At 50.4% G+C, this 17500-nt stretch overlaps 2 protein-coding genes across 2 annotated transcripts in view; both read left to right on the top strand.

Annotated features, from left to right (window-relative positions):
- Positions 1 to 17500, top strand: part of rplp2l (ribosomal protein, large P2, like) — a 165170-nt gene that overhangs the window by 137308 nt on the left and 10362 nt on the right. The window lies entirely within an intron of this gene.
- Positions 1 to 17500, top strand: part of adamtsl3 (ADAMTS-like 3) — a 37387-nt gene that overhangs the window by 9604 nt on the left and 10283 nt on the right. Inside the window, exons 6-11 of the mRNA XM_066647959.1 lie at positions 1955 to 2159; positions 2564 to 2746; positions 3499 to 3652; positions 4885 to 5920; positions 13875 to 14002; positions 14736 to 14864. Coding sequence (XP_066504056.1) covers positions 1955 to 2159; positions 2564 to 2746; positions 3499 to 3652; positions 4885 to 5920; positions 13875 to 14002; positions 14736 to 14864 — 1835 coding nt within the window. The remainder of the gene's footprint in view (positions 1 to 1954; positions 2160 to 2563; positions 2747 to 3498; positions 3653 to 4884; positions 5921 to 13874; positions 14003 to 14735; positions 14865 to 17500) is intronic.

Raw genomic sequence — 17500 nt, 5'->3', positions numbered from 1 at the left:
ACTGTGCTAGTGTCCATTAAGCAGCAGCAGGTTCATCTATGTTTGCACATACCAGGATATGTGCCTAGTGTGTGTGTGTGTGTGCCTAGTGTGTGTGTGTGTGTGTGTGTGGGTGGAGGCCTGTTACAGAAGAGCTGTTATAATTCACCTCACTTTATTTGGAGTTCTCACTCACTGCAGACCCTCTCTGTTTACTGTGTGTGTGTGTGTGTGTGTGTGTGTGTGAGGGAGAGAGAGAGAGAGAATGTGTGTGTGTGTTTGTGTGTGTGTGTATTTACTGTTGTGCATGTCCGTGCAGATGTGCTGATTTTCAGGAGGTTGTTTATTTCTTGTTTATTTATTTTTTACTGAGCGGCTGAAACAGAATCCGTAAGCATGGTTTGCAGACCACCTGACATCAGGGGTCACTAAAAGGAGCAATGCCCCACTACACTTAGTATCTAAAAGCTTTCATAACCACATCAAAACCTGATATTTATGTTTTATTAAATAAAATTTAATATGCAGACGTCACAGTGGAGCAGCAGGTAGTGTCTCTGTTACAGCTCCAGGGTCCTGGAGGTTGTGGGTTCGAGTCCCGCTCCGGGTGACTGTCTGTGAGGAGTGTGGTGTGTTCTCCCTGTGTCTGCGTGGGTTTCCTCCGGGTGACTGTCTGTGCGGAGCGTGGTGTGTTCTCTCTGTGTCTACGTGGGTTTCCTCCGGGTGACTGTCTGTGAGGAGTGTGGTGTGTTCTCTCTGTGTCTGCGTGGGTTTCCTCCGGGTGACTGTCTGTGAGGAGTGTGGTGTGTTCTCTCTGTGTCTGCGTGGGTTTCCTCCGGGTGACTGTCTGTGAGGAGTGTGGTGTGTTCTCTCTGTGTCTGCGTGGGTTTCCTCCGGGTGACTGTCTGTGAGGAGTGTGGTGTGTTCTCTCTGTGTCTGCGTGGGTTTCCTCCGGGTGACTGTCTGTGAGGAGTGTGGTGTGTTCTCTCTGTGTCTGCGTGGGTTTCCTCCGGGTGACTGTCTGTGAGGAGTGTGGTGTGTTCTCTCTGTGTCTGCGTGGGTTTCCTCCGGGTGACTGTCTGTGAGGAGTGTGGTGTGTTCTCCCTGTGTCTGCGTGGGTTTCCTCCGGGTGACTGTCTGTGAGGAGTGTGGTGTGTTCTCTCTGTGTCTGCGTGGGTTTCCTCCGGGTGACTGTCTGTGAGGAGTGTGGTGTGTTCTCCCTGTGTCTGTGTGGGTTTCCTCCGGGTGACTGTCTGTGAGGAGTGTGGTGTGTTCTCCCTGTGTCTGTGTGGGTTTCCTCTGGGTGACTGTTTGTGAGGTATTTGGTGTGTTTTCTCCCTGAATCCAGGGAGTGTCTGTCATTTAATTTTGATGATGGTCCTGAGAAAGCTGTCTATATACGTGCCTTTGTTGTTAGACTTCTGCAGCAGTCTTTCTGTGTTTTCTTCTTTGGACCGGACACATCTGAATCTCTGGCTGAAATACAAAGCTGCGCCTCTTTGCTGTCCTCTAGTGGAGCACAGGCTTCAGAAATCTCATGGTTCATGAATATCTGAATGTACGATGTTAAAGAGAAGCTGAGGTGCGTTTGAGAAATGTGTTAATGTGTGTTCAGTATGAAGTGGGTTCTTAATTTAAAGAGTGGAAGTGTGTGGACACTGGGAAAAAAACTGGTTTGATTCATTGCAGATGTGAACGTCATTTCCGCAAGAACAATGTACACTTTTTCTGGTAGTGATTGCGTTGATGTAATATATTTTGTATGGAAATTATGCATACATTTGTTTGTGTCTCTTTGGGTGTGTGTGTGTATCTCTGTGTGTGTGTGTCTGTCTGTGGACTGATAAACAGTTTAGTGTGCCATCTGCAGTACAGTCCAGATTTGTAAACAAAGCTCTGGTGGAGAGGCCATCAATTTGTTTTCTCTTCTCAACTTGTGTGTGTGTGTGTGTGTGTGTGTGTGTGTGTGTTCCAGATGGGAGGTAAGCGGCTGGTCTCCATGTTCAGAGTCATGCGGTGTTGGCCTACAGACGCGAAGTGTGTCGTGTGTAAAGTCTGTAGGGGGGAACATCACTGAGCCAGCGGAGTGGTCAGAGTGTGGGGGGGTCAGACCCCCAGAGCTACAGGCCTGCAACCAGCACCATTGCCCCCCGGCCTGGGAGACAGAGGAGTGGCAGCAGGTAACTTCCATTACACCACCATAGATTTCAGTCACAGATCAGATCTTCTCCAGTTCAGATTTACTCCAGTTCAGTCCTAGATCAGATTTACTACAGTTCAAATTTTAATAATAATAATAATAATAATAAGTTTAATTTATGGCATGCCTTCCTCAAACTCAAGGACACAAGTAAAAATAAAATAAAATTTATAAATTAACAAAAACCCCACAAACTGATAAATGTGAGAATTAAACACAGTTTACACAGAGTGTGCACAATGAAGCAGTCTTTTTATTATGTTTTTATACATTGATTCTAACAGCTAGTAAAAAGCTGATGTGCGTTCCTCAGGGTGTGTCAACATGTTTGGTTTGACTGTGCTGTGTGTGTGTGTGTGTGTGTGTGTGTGTGTGTGTGCTCAGTGCTCTCAGGCATGTGTGAGGGGAACTCAGTGGAGGAAGGTTCACTGCCGGCAGCGTTTGGCTGGAGGGAGCTTCAGGAAACTTCCAGATGATGAGTGTCATGGAGCTAAACCTGCTACACACCAACCGTGCACACACACACACTGCCTACAGCCACATCTGGATGGAGGAGAGTGGTCCAAGGTGTGTGTTTGTGTGTGTTTGTGTGTTTGTGTGTGTCTGTCCTGCAGCAATGTCCTCACTTGTCCATGTCACACACACATTAACAGTGTTTTTCTCTGGAAAAAATGAATTGTGTTTTCAAAAGTCCACAATGCCCCAAAACTGTTTATACTCTGGCTTTTTAAAGACCCCGTAAATTGTCAGAATGCAGGAACAGTTCCGCTGGGGGTGTGCGGTGCTCTACAGACGTTTTACACACCTGAGGAAATTAGATTAAAACAGCTGTTTATCTCAGCAGCAAGAGTTTATTTAAAAAACCAAACAATCCCCAACCCCATTATTCCAGTCAGTGTAATACTGTGTGTGTCTGTGTGTGTGTGTGTGTGTGTGTGTGTGTATCTGTGTGTGTGTGAATGTGTTGGTTTAACCCTTTCCACATCTCTCCTGGTGATAATACAGTGTTATTTGAGGTGGTCGTCCAGTGCCTAGTGTCAGCGGTTAATAAGTACTTCATTGTGTTAAATGAAGTGTGCTGTAGATTTAACAAATCCATACGATCAGGAGAAACATCAGGAATAGCACAACACTTATTGAGAAGATAGGTTTAGGCAGCCATGGCCTGGTGGTAAAAGAAAAGAACTGAAAGGTCAATGGTTTGATTACTTTGGGCTTGAACCTTATTATTTACCCTGAAGCTTATGTATTTAATGTTTGTTGCTCTCTCTCTCTCTCTCTCTCTCTCTCTCTCTCTGTGTGTGTGTGTGTGCTCGTAGTGCTCTGTGAGCTGTGGTAAAGGGATCCAGAGGCGAGAGTCTGTGTGTCGGAGACTCACCATGGCAGGGCAGCTGGTTACTCTCGACAAATCGGCCTGCAGCGGCCTTCAACCCCCTCCACTCATCAGAAGCTGCCGCATGAGCCCCTGCAGCAGTGAGTCTCTCTCTGTCTCTCTCTGTCTCTCTCTCTCTCTCTCTGAGCTAAAGAGCTGGAGGAGTATGAAGCCCCAGAGCCTGAGTTGTGTTCTCTGGAGCGCTGGACCTCAGTGATGTGTGGGAGAGGGGTTTTTGGTCCAGAACTCGTTGTCCACCGTCACGTCGCGACTCCAAACATAAACATGAATTATCTGAGACTGTCTGGAGCTCAAGTGTCAGCTCAAAGCAGAGCCTCCTTCGCTGATGGTCGGAGATATATTCTGATCCAAAAATATTGTGGGGTCATGTTCAGAAAATTGTGTTTACGATAATGGTTATAACCATAAATGCTGGAGTGGTGCACTTTGACCCGTGAAACTGTGTGATTTCAGCTCGGCCGTTTGATAACATTAAAGTAGGGACTGGCCACATCTCTTCAGGAGTAGCCACTCTCAGTTTTACAGCTGAAAAGGAGAGAACAGAGCCCTGATTTTTTAGACCGGAGATATTCAATCTGTGGGGCACACCCCCCCTAGTGAGCAATGAAGGAATTGCAGATGTGTTGGGGTGAGATTGCAAGAATTAAATATGTGTTGATGGACCCCTGGATGTGGAGAGAAAGCCCCCCACAGAGCAGGAAGAGGAGAAGCTATTTTCGTCATGTGCTGCATTTATTTTATTTTATTATATTTTATTTTAATATATTTTAGTTAGTAGAATGTACATAATACATAATAAAAGTCCTGTGCTAACGGGCTGATTTGACCTGGTGGTTTTATACAGATGCTGAGGATGTTTACATATTGAAAACATGGTTTTGCTTGAGGGAGGGTGCGCAAGAACCCAAGAAACTGGCACTGAGGAGTCTCCTGAGGAAATGTTTAAATACCTCTGCTCTAGATCCTAAAGGCCTGGTGCTGCTTAGTGTTTACATTCTCATCCTCGCATGGACAGACCTTGTGGTTTCAGTTTTTCTCACATGGATTTAGTATCTCTAAATTTCCTTGAGACTATTCACATCTCGTGATTCTTTCGCGTCTCTGGGCTTGGGATCAGCTTTTTCAGGCCAGCTTTGGGAAAACTGAGTCTGTAAGAGATTATTTGTGGGGTTTGGAGAATGTTCTTGGCTCGTGTGTGGCTCACTGTGGCGTGTTCGAGACTTGTCTGGTTATAAGTTCTGGAGTCACCCGCGAGCTGGTGGTTTGAAACTACTACAGCTTCCTAAATCCATTTTTTTGTTCTTTTCTACAGAGCACAAGTACGCCAAGAAACGCTGCCCTCAGGTTCTGGGCCTGAAACGCATCTACATCCAGACGAGGCAGGAGAAACGGCTGAGTTTCACCATCGGTGGACGGGCTTATCTTCTTCCAAAGACGTCCATAGTCATCAAGTGCCCAGTACGCCACTTTCCCAAAGCCCAAATCCGCTGGGAGAAGAACGGGCAGGTCCTTCAGACCTCCAAACGTCTGAGCATCACAAAGTCTGGAGCTCTGAGGATTTACAACCTAGAGACTGGAGACATCGGGCAATATCGCTGTTGGGCGAACCAGGCCTCGGACATCTTCATTCTGAAACTAATAGGCCATGATAACAGGCTTCTGGAACATCCTGATGGGAAGGACTTGGAGAAGGAGTTGAACAATGATGGATCCACGAATTTCCAGAGTAAGGAGGGGGGTTACGTTAGCGCAAAGTGTCAGGAGCAGGAGGAATCGCCTCTTGTCAAGATTCTGAAACCAGGTCAAAGATGGATTCAGAAAAACGAGTTGTATCTAGACGAAGGAGAACCTAAGAAGGACGCAAAGGCTTTAGGCAACTATCTTCTGGCCTCCACTTCAGGCAGTGACTCCCTGCTGTCAGCATCTTCAGGAGCTTTCTCCCTGGAACCCTCTCGGTTTGAGGAACTGATGAGGAATATCAGCCAGCTCTCAGAGAGCAGGGATGTTACGGATGATCTTGCCTCCCACTTCGTTGGCAAACTGATGGAGGAGATGGCCACAGCCCAGGCCTCCTCAGATAAGGGATCAGCATCTGTGGGGAAACATCTGGACAGGACTCCAAACTCCTCTGAACGCTCAGGAACGAATCATTTGAAAAGCAGAGCGGTCATAGTGCGTCCTAAGCAGCATGCGTCCGCCATTAGCTTTCACCGGGACCTCAGGGTCAACATCAGCCGGACCGCTTACATAACGAATGCCACCCACAGCCTCACACTTCTTTGTCCGGCTCAGGGGAGCCCTCCGCCCACCATTTCCTGGAGCAAAGATGGGAAACCACTGGGAGAAAGGTAAGGCTACACCATGACTTCTTTATGGCTTTCTGACCTCACTGCATGGTCCCTACTCTACAGGACTCTACTCTCTGTTTGGTCCCTGGTTGGTTTTCCACTCCCACAGCGCCCCCACCCCACCTTCTCTAAGGGGAACAGTGGGCTTTGGAAACCACAACAACGGCGGCGGTAACGTTAAGCGGTGTTTACTCATGGTGTATCGGCGTGTTGTTGTTGTTTGGGACTGAACACAGCTCCGTCATCAGTTCAGACAGATCAGTAGAGTTTGTTCCTTCCTCGTTGCAGCGTCCAGCTCTCGCTGGATTCTTTCGTCGGCCACCGATCCGAGGAGCGTTTGAACCTCTTCAAAAGACCACGGCGTCATTTTACGAGCTGCCGTCGTGAGTCGGATAAAAACAAACGTGATCTCTGCTGCAGCTGGAGATTTTACAGATGGAGAGTTGGTGCTGGTCGTCTGCGTTGCGTGGCGTAGAGTGACTACTCTCTCTGGACGATCAGCGCTCTGCAAGGTTTACACGCCACGGTTTAGTCCCTACTCGACTCGCTCTGAACCACGAGAGAACAGCCACTAAACAAGAACCCGCTTCCAGAACCAGGACCTGATTCACCTGGTGGAGGAGGAGAAAAGCAGAGTAGAGTCAAGTGGAGTAGGGACCATGCAGCAGAAAAGTGGCAGAAATGTCCATCTCTGCTCAATACTTCTTGTTGACCATCTGCCTGCTGAGTGTTGACTACTGGCTCCTCTTTCCACATGCCTCTTCTTTGTCTTCTGGTGTTCTGTGTTGCTTGGGTTGCTCTGGAGCAGTTACACGTGAGCAGATGCTGATGCTGGGTGACACTAGTTCCAGGTCTCAAACACCACTCCAGCTCACCCCACATGTATTTAATGCTTTATATCCCTCTAGCTCCCTTTAGCCTCATGTGCAGCTGCTCCAGAATGATGCATGAGTTTTTCTGTGGAACCAAATGTGAAATATCAGGTTTGAGAATTGAGAAATGTGCCTTTTCCAGTGTTTCTCTAATCGCCAAACTTCTCAAACATTCAGCCCCTAAACTCTCACGTAATGTGGTCATTTGAGGACAGACCTGCTCTCTCTTCCTCCCTCCCTCTCTCTCTCTCTCTCTCTGGGGACGCATTGTGGTCTGGTGCTCTACATCCTACTGTTGACTGTTAAACACACTCACTGAAAACATTGACTTAGTAATTCAGCTTTGTGCTGTCCAGGACTTTCAGCTCAGCCTCCAACCAGACAGTCGCCAAACATTGTCTGGCGGGGCTCTACAGGACCTGATTGAGACATGGCTGTGCAAACAGCATCCTAACCCCTCCTCAGAGTCTGCATTGGAGAGAGAGAGAGAGAGAGAGAGAGAGACAGAGAGAGAGAGTAAACACAGTTAAACATGGACTTTTATGGGATTTCAGAGGCATTTTTTCAAAGTTGTTGCCTTTTTGTTCTTGGTATTTTCTGTTGTATTTTTTATGAGGTTTATTTAATTACATTCTCTTTCCTTGGTAATTACATCGTATACCAGTTATGAGTCTCCCCATGTTTTTAATATCCCTCTGTTTTTTCTAAATATCAGAAACCACAAATAAAATGACAAAGAGTCTATAAAGTGTGCCATTTCCACATATTTTTGGGATTATTTTATTTTATTAACTTTAAGTGAATTTTGTCAGAGGTTAAGATTAAGTCTATGTTTTAGGATTAGACTTAGATCATTCATTTCATTGCGAAAGGTTATTATATATATTATATTTTCTATATTACAGCATTTTTATTTCAGTAAAAAAGGGTTGTTAACATAAGAATATAACTGTGTATTTATAGCTAGGTCTTTCTGGTTTTTCTGACCTCATACATGATCATCATCACATCATCACCATGGCTCTGCTGCTCAGACAAATCCCAGTTTGACCACGCGTCCAAATATAACCCAGCGCCCCACTGTGCTCCAGTGCCAACGCAGTGACTGCAAATACATTCCAGCTTTGTGGAGTAATATTTACATGAGATTATTCTTTTCTTAGAGGAATAGAGAGGTGGTTTTGACTGGGGCTCCTCTCCGCGGACATTAACCGCAGCGCTGCTGTCCGTTCAACGGGAGTGTAACATTCGCTTTGACCCTGAGTGGACTTTCGTTTTAGCTCTAGGTTAATACAAACTTGGCCTAATACAGTGGGACAGTATTGGTGTGGGGACAGTGTCTGTGTGTGGGGACAGTGTCTGTGTGGGGACAGTGTCTGTGTGTGGGGACAGTGTCTGTGTGGGAACAGTGTCTGTGTGTGGGGACAGTGTCTGTGTGGGGACAGTGTCTGTCTGGGGATCATGTCTGTGTGTGGGGACAGTGTCTGTCTGGGGATCATGTCTGTGTGTGGGGACAGTGTCTGTGTGGGGACAGTGTCTGTCTGGGGATCATGTCTGTGTGTGGGGACAGTGTCTGTGTGGGGACAGTGTCTTTGTGTGAGGACCGTGTCTGTGTGGGGACTGTGTCTGTGTGGGGACCGTGTCTGTGTGGGGACAGTGTCTTTGTGTGAGGACTGTGTCTGTGTGGGGACTGTGTCTGTGTGGGGACAGTGTCTGTGTGGGAACAGTGTCTGTGTGGGGATCATGTCTGTGTGTGGGGACAGTGTCTGTGTGGGGATCATGTCTGTCTGGGGATCATGTCTGTGTGTGGGGACAGTGTCTGTGTGGGGACAGTGTCTTTGTGTGAGGACCGTGTCTGTGTGGGGACTGTGTCTGTGTGGGGACCGTGTCTGTGTGGGGACAGTGTCTTTGTGTGGGGACAGTGTCTGTGTGGGGACAGTGTCTGTGTGGGGACAGTGTCTGTGTGTGGGGACAGTGTCTGTGTGGGGACAGTGTCTGTGTGGGGACCGTGTCTTTGTGTGGGGACAGTGTCTGTGTGGGGACAGTGTCTTTGTGTGGGGACAGTGTCTGTGTGGGAACAGTGTCTGTGTGGGGATCATGTCTGTGTGTGGGGACAGTGTCTGTGTGTGGGGACAGTGTCTTTGTGTGGGGACAGTGTCTTTGTGTGGGGACAGTGTCTGTGTGGGAACAGTGTCTGTGTGGGGATCATGTCTGTGTGTGGGGACAGTGTCTTTGTGTGGGGACAGTGTCTGTGTGGGGACAGTGTCTTTGTGTGGGGACAGTGTCTGTGTGGGAACAGTGTCTGTGTGGGGATCATGTCTGTGTGTGGGGACAGTGTCTGTGTGTGGGGACAGTGTCTTTGTGTGGGGACAGTGTCTGTGTGGGAACAGTGTCTGTGTGGGGATCATGTCTGTGTGTGGGGACAGTGTCTGTGTGGGGACAGTGTCTGTCTGGGGATCATGTCTGTGTGTGGGGACAGTGTCTGTGTGGGGACAGTGTCTTTGTGTGAGGACCGTGTCTGTGTGGGGACCGTGTCTGTGTGGGGACCGTGTCTGTGTGTGGGGACAGTGTCTGTGTGGAGACAGTGTCTGTCTGGGGATCATGTCTGTGTGTGGGGACAGTGTCTGTGTGTGGACAGTGTCTTTGTGTGAGGACCGTGTCTGTGTGGGGACCGTGTCTGTGTGGGGACCGTGTCTGTGTGTGGGGACAGTGTCTGTGTGGGGACAGTGTCTTTGTGTGGGGACAGTGTCTGTGTGGGGACAGTGTCTGTGTGGGGACAGTGTCTGTGTGTGGGGACAGTGTCTTTGTGTGGGGACAGTGTCTGTGTGGGAACAGTGTCTGTGTGGGAACCGTGTCTGTGTGGGGACCGTGTCTGTGTGTGGGGACAGTGTCTGTGTGGGAACCGTGGCTGTGTGGGAACCGTGTCTGTGTGGGGACCTGTGTCTGTGTGGGAACCGTGTCTGTGTGGGGACCTGTGTCTGTGTGTGGGGACCGTGTCTGTGTGTGGGGACAGTGTCTTTGTGTGGGGACCGTGTCTGTGTGGGGACAGTGTCTGTGTGTGGGGACCGTGTCTGTGTGGGGACAGTGTCTGTGTGGGGACAGTGTCTGTGTGGGGACAGTGTCTTTGTGGGAACCGTGTCTGTGTGGGAACCGTGTCTGTGTGGGGACCGTGTCTGTGTGTGGGGACCGTGTCTGTGTGTGGGGACAGTGTCTGTGTGGGAACCGTGTCTGTGTGGGAACCGTGTCTGTGTGTGGGAACCGTGTCTGTGTGGGAGGCCGTGTCTGTGTGTGGGGCCGTGTCTGTGTGTGGGGACAGTGTCTGTGTGGGAACCGTGTCTGTGTGGGGACCGTGTCTGTGTGGGGACCGTGTCTGTGTGTGGGGCCGTGTCTGTGTGTGGGGACAGTGTCTGTGTGGGAACCGTGTCTGTGTGGGGACCGTGTCTGTGTGGGGACCGTGTCTGTGTGTGGGGACCGTGTCTGTGTGGGGACCGTGTCTGTGTGTGGGGACAGTGTCTGTGTGTGGGGACCGTGTCTGTGTGGGTACCGTGTCTGTGTGGGGACCGTGTCGGTGTGGGGACCGTGTCGGTGTGGGGACCGTGTCTGTGTGTGGGGACCGTGTCTGTGTGGGGACCGTGTCTGTGTGGGGACAGTGTCTGTGTGGGGACAGTGTCTGTGTGTGGGGACAGTGTCTGTGTGTGGGGATAGTGTCGGTGTGGGGACCGTGTCTGTGTGGGGACAGTGTCTGTGTGTGGGGACCGTGTCTGTGTGGGGATCATGTCTGTGTGTGGGGACAGTGTCTGTGTGGGGATCATGTCTGTCTGGGGATCATGTCTGTGTGTGGGGACAGTGTCTGTGTGGGGACAGTGTCTTTGTGTGAGGACCGTGTCTGTGTGGGGACTGTGTCTGTGTGGGGACCGTGTCTGTGTGGGGACAGTGTCTTTGTGTGGGGACAGTGTCTGTGTGGGGACAGTGTCTGTGTGGGGACAGTGTCTGTGTGTGGGGACAGTGTCTGTGTGGGGACCGTGTCTGTGTGGGGACTTTGTCTGTGTGTGGGGACAGTGTCTGTGTGGGGACAGTGTCTTTGTGTGGGGACAGTGTCTGTGTGTGGGGACAGTGTCTGTGTGGGGACAGTGTCTGTGTGGGGACCGTGTCTTTGTGTGGGGACAGTGTCTGTGTGGGGACAGTGTCTTTGTGTGGGGACAGTGTCTGTGTGGGAACAGTGTCTGTGTGGGGATCATGTCTGTGTGTGGGGACAGTGTCTGTGTGTGGGGACAGTGTCTTTGTGTGGGGACAGTGTCTTTGTGTGGGGACAGTGTCTGTGTGGGAACAGTGTCTGTGTGGGGATCATGTCTGTGTGTGGGGACAGTGTCTTTGTGTGGGGACAGTGTCTGTGTGGGGACAGTGTCTTTGTGTGGGGACAGTGTCTGTGTGGGAACAGTGTCTGTGTGGGGATCATGTCTGTGTGTGGGGACAGTGTCTGTGTGTGGGGACAGTGTCTTTGTGTGGGGACAGTGTCTGTGTGGGAACAGTGTCTGTGTGGGGATCATGTCTGTGTGTGGGGACAGTGTCTGTGTGGGGACAGTGTCTGTCTGGGGATCATGTCTGTGTGTGGGGACAGTGTCTGTGTGGGGACAGTGTCTTTGTGTGAGGACCGTGTCTGTGTGGGGACCGTGTCTGTTTGGGGACCGTGTCTGTGTGTGGGGACAGTGTCTGTGTGGAGACAGTGTCTGTCTGGGGATCATGTCTGTGTGTGGGGACAGTGTCTGTGTGTGGACAGTGTCTTTGTGTGAGGACCGTGTCTGTGTGGGGACCGTGTCTGTGTGGGGACCGTGTCTGTGTGTGGGGACAGTGTCTGTGTGGGGACAGTGTCTTTGTGTGGGGACAGTGTCTGTGTGGGGACAGTGTCTGTGTGGGGACAGTGTCTGTGTGTGGGGACAGTGTCTTTGTGTGGGGACAGTGTCTGTGTGGGAACAGTGTCTGTGTGGGAACCGTGTCTGTGTGGGGACCGTGTCTGTGTGTGGGGACAGTGTCTGTGTGGGAACCGTGGCTGTGTGGGAACCGTGTCTGTGTGGGGACCTGTGTCTGTGTGGGAACCGTGTCTGTGTGGGGACCTGTGTCTGTGTGTGGGGACCGTGTCTGTGTGTGGGGACAGTGTCTTTGTGTGGGGACCGTGTCTGTGTGGGGACAGTGTCTGTGTGTGGGGACCGTGTCTGTGTGGGGACAGTGTCTGTGTGGGGACAGTGTCTGTGTGGGGACAGTGTCTTTGTGGGAACCGTGTCTGTGTGGGAACCGTGTCTGTGTGGGGACCGTGTCTGTGTGTGGGGACCATGTCTGTGTGTGGGGACAGTGTCTGTGTGGGAACCGTGTCTGTGTGGGAACCGTGTCTGTGTGTGGGAACCGTGTCTGTGTGGGAGGCCGTGTCTGTGTGTGGGGCCGTGTCTGTGTGTGGGGACAGTGTCTGTGTGGGAACCGTGTCTGTGTGGGGACCGTGTCTGTGTGGGGACCGTGTCTGTGTGTGGGGCCGTGTCTGTGTGTGGGGACAGTGTCTGTGTGGGAACCGTGTCTGTGTGGGGACCGTGTCTGTGTGGGGACCGTGTCTGTGTGTGGGGACCGTGTCTGTGTGGGGACCGTGTCTGTGTGTGGGGACAGTGTCTGTGTGTGGGGACCGTGTCTGTGTGGGTACCGTGTCTGTGTGGGGACCGTGTCGGTGTGGGGACCGTGTCGGTGTGGGGACCGTGTCTGTGTGGGGACCGTGTCTGTGTGGGGACAGTGTCTGTGTGGGGACAGTGTCTGTGTGTGGGGACAGTGTCTGTGTGTGGGGATAGTGTCGGTGTGGGGACCGTGTCTGTGTGGGGACAGTGTCTGTGTGTGGGGACCGTGTCTGTGTGGGGACCGTGTCTGTGTGGGGACAGTGTCTGTGTGTGGGGACCGTGTCTGTGTGTGGGGACCGTGTCGGTGTGGGGACAGTGTCGGTGTGGGGACCGTGTCTGTGTGTGGGGACCGTGTCTGTGTGGGGACCGTGTCTGTGTGGGGACCGTGTCTGTGTGTGGGGACCGTGTCTGTGTGGGGACCGTGTCGGTGTGGGGACCGTGTCTGTGTGGGGACCGTGTCTGTGTGTGGGGACCGTGTTGGTGTGGGGACCGTGTCGGTGTGGGGACCGTGTCTGTATGTGGGGACCATGTCGGTGTGGGGACCGTGTCTGTGTGGGGACCGTGTCTGTGTGTGGGGACCGTGTCGGTGTGGGGATCGTGTCTGTGTGTGGGGACCGTGTCTGTGTGGGGACCGTGTCTGTGTGGGGACCGTGTCGGTGTGGGGATCGTGTCTGTGTGTGGGGACCGTGTCTGTGTGGGGACCGTGTCTGTGTGGGGACCGTGTCTGTGTGTGGGGTACGTGTCTGTGTGGGGATCGTGTCTGTGTGGGGACCTTGTCTGTGTGTGGGGACAGTGTCTGTGTGGGGACAGTGTCTGTGTGGGGACCGTGTCGATGTGGGGACCGTGTCTTGTTTGCGTCATGAAGGAGAATGTGCTGTAGATGGTTATATACAGCACCTTTTAGAGCAGGGTTCTATACGGCACCAGAAACGGTTCCTCAGTTGTAGCTCTGTTGTAAAAATCTTGAAATAGTAACAATACAACTCTAAATAAAGTGCTGTATAAAACTAACTTCAGCACATTCTCCATCTGAAGAACCCCTTCACAATGTAAAGAATGAAAAAGGTTCTTCAAGTGTTCAGGGTTCTACATAGAACCATTTTCTTCACTGAAGAACCCTTGTAGAACCACCATGTTTGTGTGTACTTTAAAAATGACTGACACAAACATGGTGTAACTCTGTTGGAAAACTGTGATGGAGCTTGGTGTGTATGTCCTTATTCCTGGAGTGTGTGTGGGTACTGGGACAGACCTGTGTGTGTGTGTGTGTGTGTGTGTGTGAGATGCTCCTGTTTCATCACTGGCTCCAGTACTGAAGTGCTCTGCTGTCGTATTATTTCTCGGTCCTCTTGTGGAAGTGATAATTGATCTGGAAGTGATAATTGGAATTAGAAACTGATTCTGCTGCCGATTGGTCCTCTCTTCACCCAGGGCATCATGGGACAGCTCAGGAGGGCTGCACATCACTAACCCTGGCGCCGGAGACACAGGAGTTTACAGGTGCACTGCCACAAACGACATGGGAACAGACTCGGAAACCACACGAGTGCTGTTGGCCCGTGAGTTACACACTCAGCTCAGCTCCACTCTACATTAGTCTTTAATTCATACTCACACACTCACTCAATCACTCACCCATTCACTCACACACTCACTCAATCACTCACCCATTCACTCACACACTCACTCAATTACTCACACACTCACCCAGTCACTCACACAGTCACTCACACACCTACCTATTCACTCACACACTCACCCAGTCACTCACACAGTCACTCACACACCTACCTATTCACTCACCCACTCACCTATTCACTCACACAGTCACTCACACACCTACCTATTCACTCACACACTCACCCAGTCACTCACACACCTACCTATTCACTCACACACCTACCTATTCACTCACACACTCACCCAGTCACTCACACACCTACCTATTCACTCACACACTCACCCAGTCACTCACACACCTACCTATTCACTCACACACCTACTTATTCACTCACACACTCAACCAGTCACTCACACAGTCACTCACACACCTACCTATTCACTCACACACTCACTCAATTACTCACACACTCACCCATTCACTTACACACTCACCCAGTCACTCGCACACTCACCCAGTCACTCACACACTCACCCAGTCACTCGCACACTCACCCAGTCACTCACACTCACCCAGTCACTCACACACTCACCCAGTCACTCACACACTCACCCAGTCACTCCCACACTCACATCATCGTTTTCTAACGTTCTGATGTGTGTTTTTATCAGAGCCTCCTGCCGTCAGGGCCTCGTCGAGGAACATCTCTGACCCCCGCAGTGCCAGCCTGAGGACACCAGTAGGGGGCAGAGTTACTGTCCGATTAGGAGCCAACCTCACGCTGGACTGTCCAGTAACAGGTCAGTGAGGATCTCTGCTTACAAAACACACACACACACACACACACACACACACACACTGGATACAACGAGAATCCGACAGGGGTCATAAAGATCTGTGGGTGGTCCTCGGACAGGAGACAGTAGACACATGAGGTAAAGTAGTCACAAGGCCATTGGGTGTGTCTTATTCCTAGTGAGCTGCCTTACTGCCGCTTTACAGGACCCTACACTGTACCCCACCGCGCACCGCCCCAGAAACGTCCCCGTGACTGTGAGACGTCTGCTGAAGCCTGGACGTCCAGGAATGTGAACTCCTCCCCTCCACAGACTGCAGAAGACGGCGTATTTAAGGCGAGAGATTCTTCAGACATTCAAAGGAACAAGGAGCGGGACCCTGGAGGGAAAAGTGTCCTGCCTCCACATGCACCCTACTCCCTACATAGTGCACTTCACAGATTATAAACTAATACTACTGCACCACTACACTGTGCACTACAGAGTGTAGAGGAAGGTATCTGTGACACACAACTGTAGACACTCACAACGACACAGGGCTCCTTCGCAGGCCACGGCTCAGACTCCGCTTTGAATCAACACAGAAACTTAAAGCAGCCCTTTGAACAAACACAGGGGTTTTCAAAGAAGTGGGGAGTGTGGACAGATAATAAAACCCTTGCATTTTTGTCCTCATTCGGGTTCAAAAGGGCTTTCAAAATTTCTCTTTAAAAAAAAAAAAAAATAAAACAACTATTGTTTAAATCAACTTCTCTTCTCTGCTGTTGCTCAACACAGAGTTACTGCAATAACCCACAACAGTGCCGTTCCCCATGAGCGGCCAAGCGCTCAGTTTACAGCAGCCTGGTGCCAAAGTGGTGGTTTTTCTTTGGTGGGACAAAAAGGAGAAGAAAAAAAAAACCCTGGTCTACATTCCAGTGTTACTTTTCTTCAGTCGGTCCAAACCCAGCAGCGTCCTGCTTCCCCCCGTCACACACTGTACACACGCCGTGGGGGGGGTCGTTAGAGCGGGACGGGTTCGTGTGAGGGTCCCTCTCCGTTAGCGTCCGTCCACAGGTGAAGGACTGGGACGAGTGTAAAATCCACACACTCTCTTTTCTTACGGCCTTCCACCGTTCCTCGTCATTAACCCGCGCTAATCTACTGTAGCGCCTGCTGTTTGACTGAACAGTGATGTTTTGTTCGGACGAATCATGTGACTGCGCTTGTTGTTGTGAGTGTTTACAGTGTTGGAGGCTCAGGTGAGGGTTTACGAGGCTTAACTCTTCATTTAGAGCTTTCTCTGTTAGCATTCTTTGTTATTAACGTGTAATTATATCATTAAATACGTAATCAGTTCTTTTACCGTTAACTTAAGGAGGTTATTAACGTGTAATTACGTAGTTACATGTTTTTTTAGTCTTTGTTCATTGTGTTTGGGTTCATTTATATAAGGTCTAAATCTTGCTGCACTACTACAGTGTAATTACACAGTTGTTACGTGATTAATTACCGTAGTCGTTGTTGTTTGTCGTCATTTAACCCCTTACGAACCCTACAGGTGTTACTGTGAATTGGCAATGCAAATTACATAGTCACATATGAGGTTGTTACCTAGTTATTACATTCCAGTTGATATACGTTTGAACTTGACCGGTTCGTATCTGCGCTTGTGGAAATATAGACAGCAGCTTGCCAAATAAACCCCTCACAAAAGTAACATTTTCAATGAATGACCTTAGCCTCAGGGCTGGACCTGATCTGAGGTCAGTGCTCAGTTTGTGCTTTGAGCGAAGGGCACCTGTTGTCGCAGTGATGTCGACCTGAAGCACAAAGCACCGCTCCCTGTTTTCATCAGTCCCTCCTTCTCTGAAGTGAAGTGAGAGTGTGAGGGAGGGATGAAAGAGAGCGAAAGAGAGTGACCGGGCAGTAGATGTTTCAGACGGATGTTCTCCAGCGGTTAAAGAGAAATCATTGCTGAGTTCAGTTGTGAAGTTACTCTTTTCCCCGGGGGGCAGTGGAGATGTAGAAGATGTCACAAAAGCACCTCCTTGTGGTAAGAGATGGAAGCTCTGGTTTTAATGGCACTGAACTGAACTGGTGTAGGGCTTAATGAGCACACTGAACTGTGTGTGTGTGTGTGTGTGAGAGTGTTTCACCTGTTTGGAAAAGAGTGCCTGTCTCCCGACCCTGGCTTCAGCTCCAAAAAGTCTGCCCACGTCTCCCCCTCCTCTCCAGGCCCGTATCCACTGCTGCTCAGCAATATGTCAGTCCTAATGTCTCCCTGCTGTAAAATAGTAGCCCATAAAGCTCTGACTGCTGGCCATGTGCTCCTCATTACGGCGGACCGGGGCGTCCCTGGGGAGCCGGCTGGAGCGAGGCAATTTGCATTCATTACACCCATTTGTAGCAGTAATTTGTGGCCGGGCTCTCGCTCCTCGGGCTCTCGCTGTGGGCCCCACCACCATTTTCCACATCTTCTTAACGACAATGAGCTTGAAGCTGAAGAGGAAAGTCTGCGCTGATCTGAAATCAGTTTGTTCTCATGTCGTCCACACCTCAGGCTCCAAACCCGGTTCAGTCCGGTCCGGTTTGATTCAGTTCAGTTCAGTGAATTGGTTTGACTTTGATTTGGTGTACTTTAATCTGATTCTTTTTTT

This window comes from Hoplias malabaricus, chromosome 16, assembly GCF_029633855.1.
Source record: "Hoplias malabaricus isolate fHopMal1 chromosome 16, fHopMal1.hap1, whole genome shotgun sequence".
NCBI classification, from domain to species: Eukaryota; Metazoa; Chordata; class Actinopteri; order Characiformes; family Erythrinidae; genus Hoplias; species Hoplias malabaricus.
The sequence above is the reverse complement of the archived record's forward strand: the minus strand, read 5'-3'. Positions and strand labels throughout refer to the sequence as shown.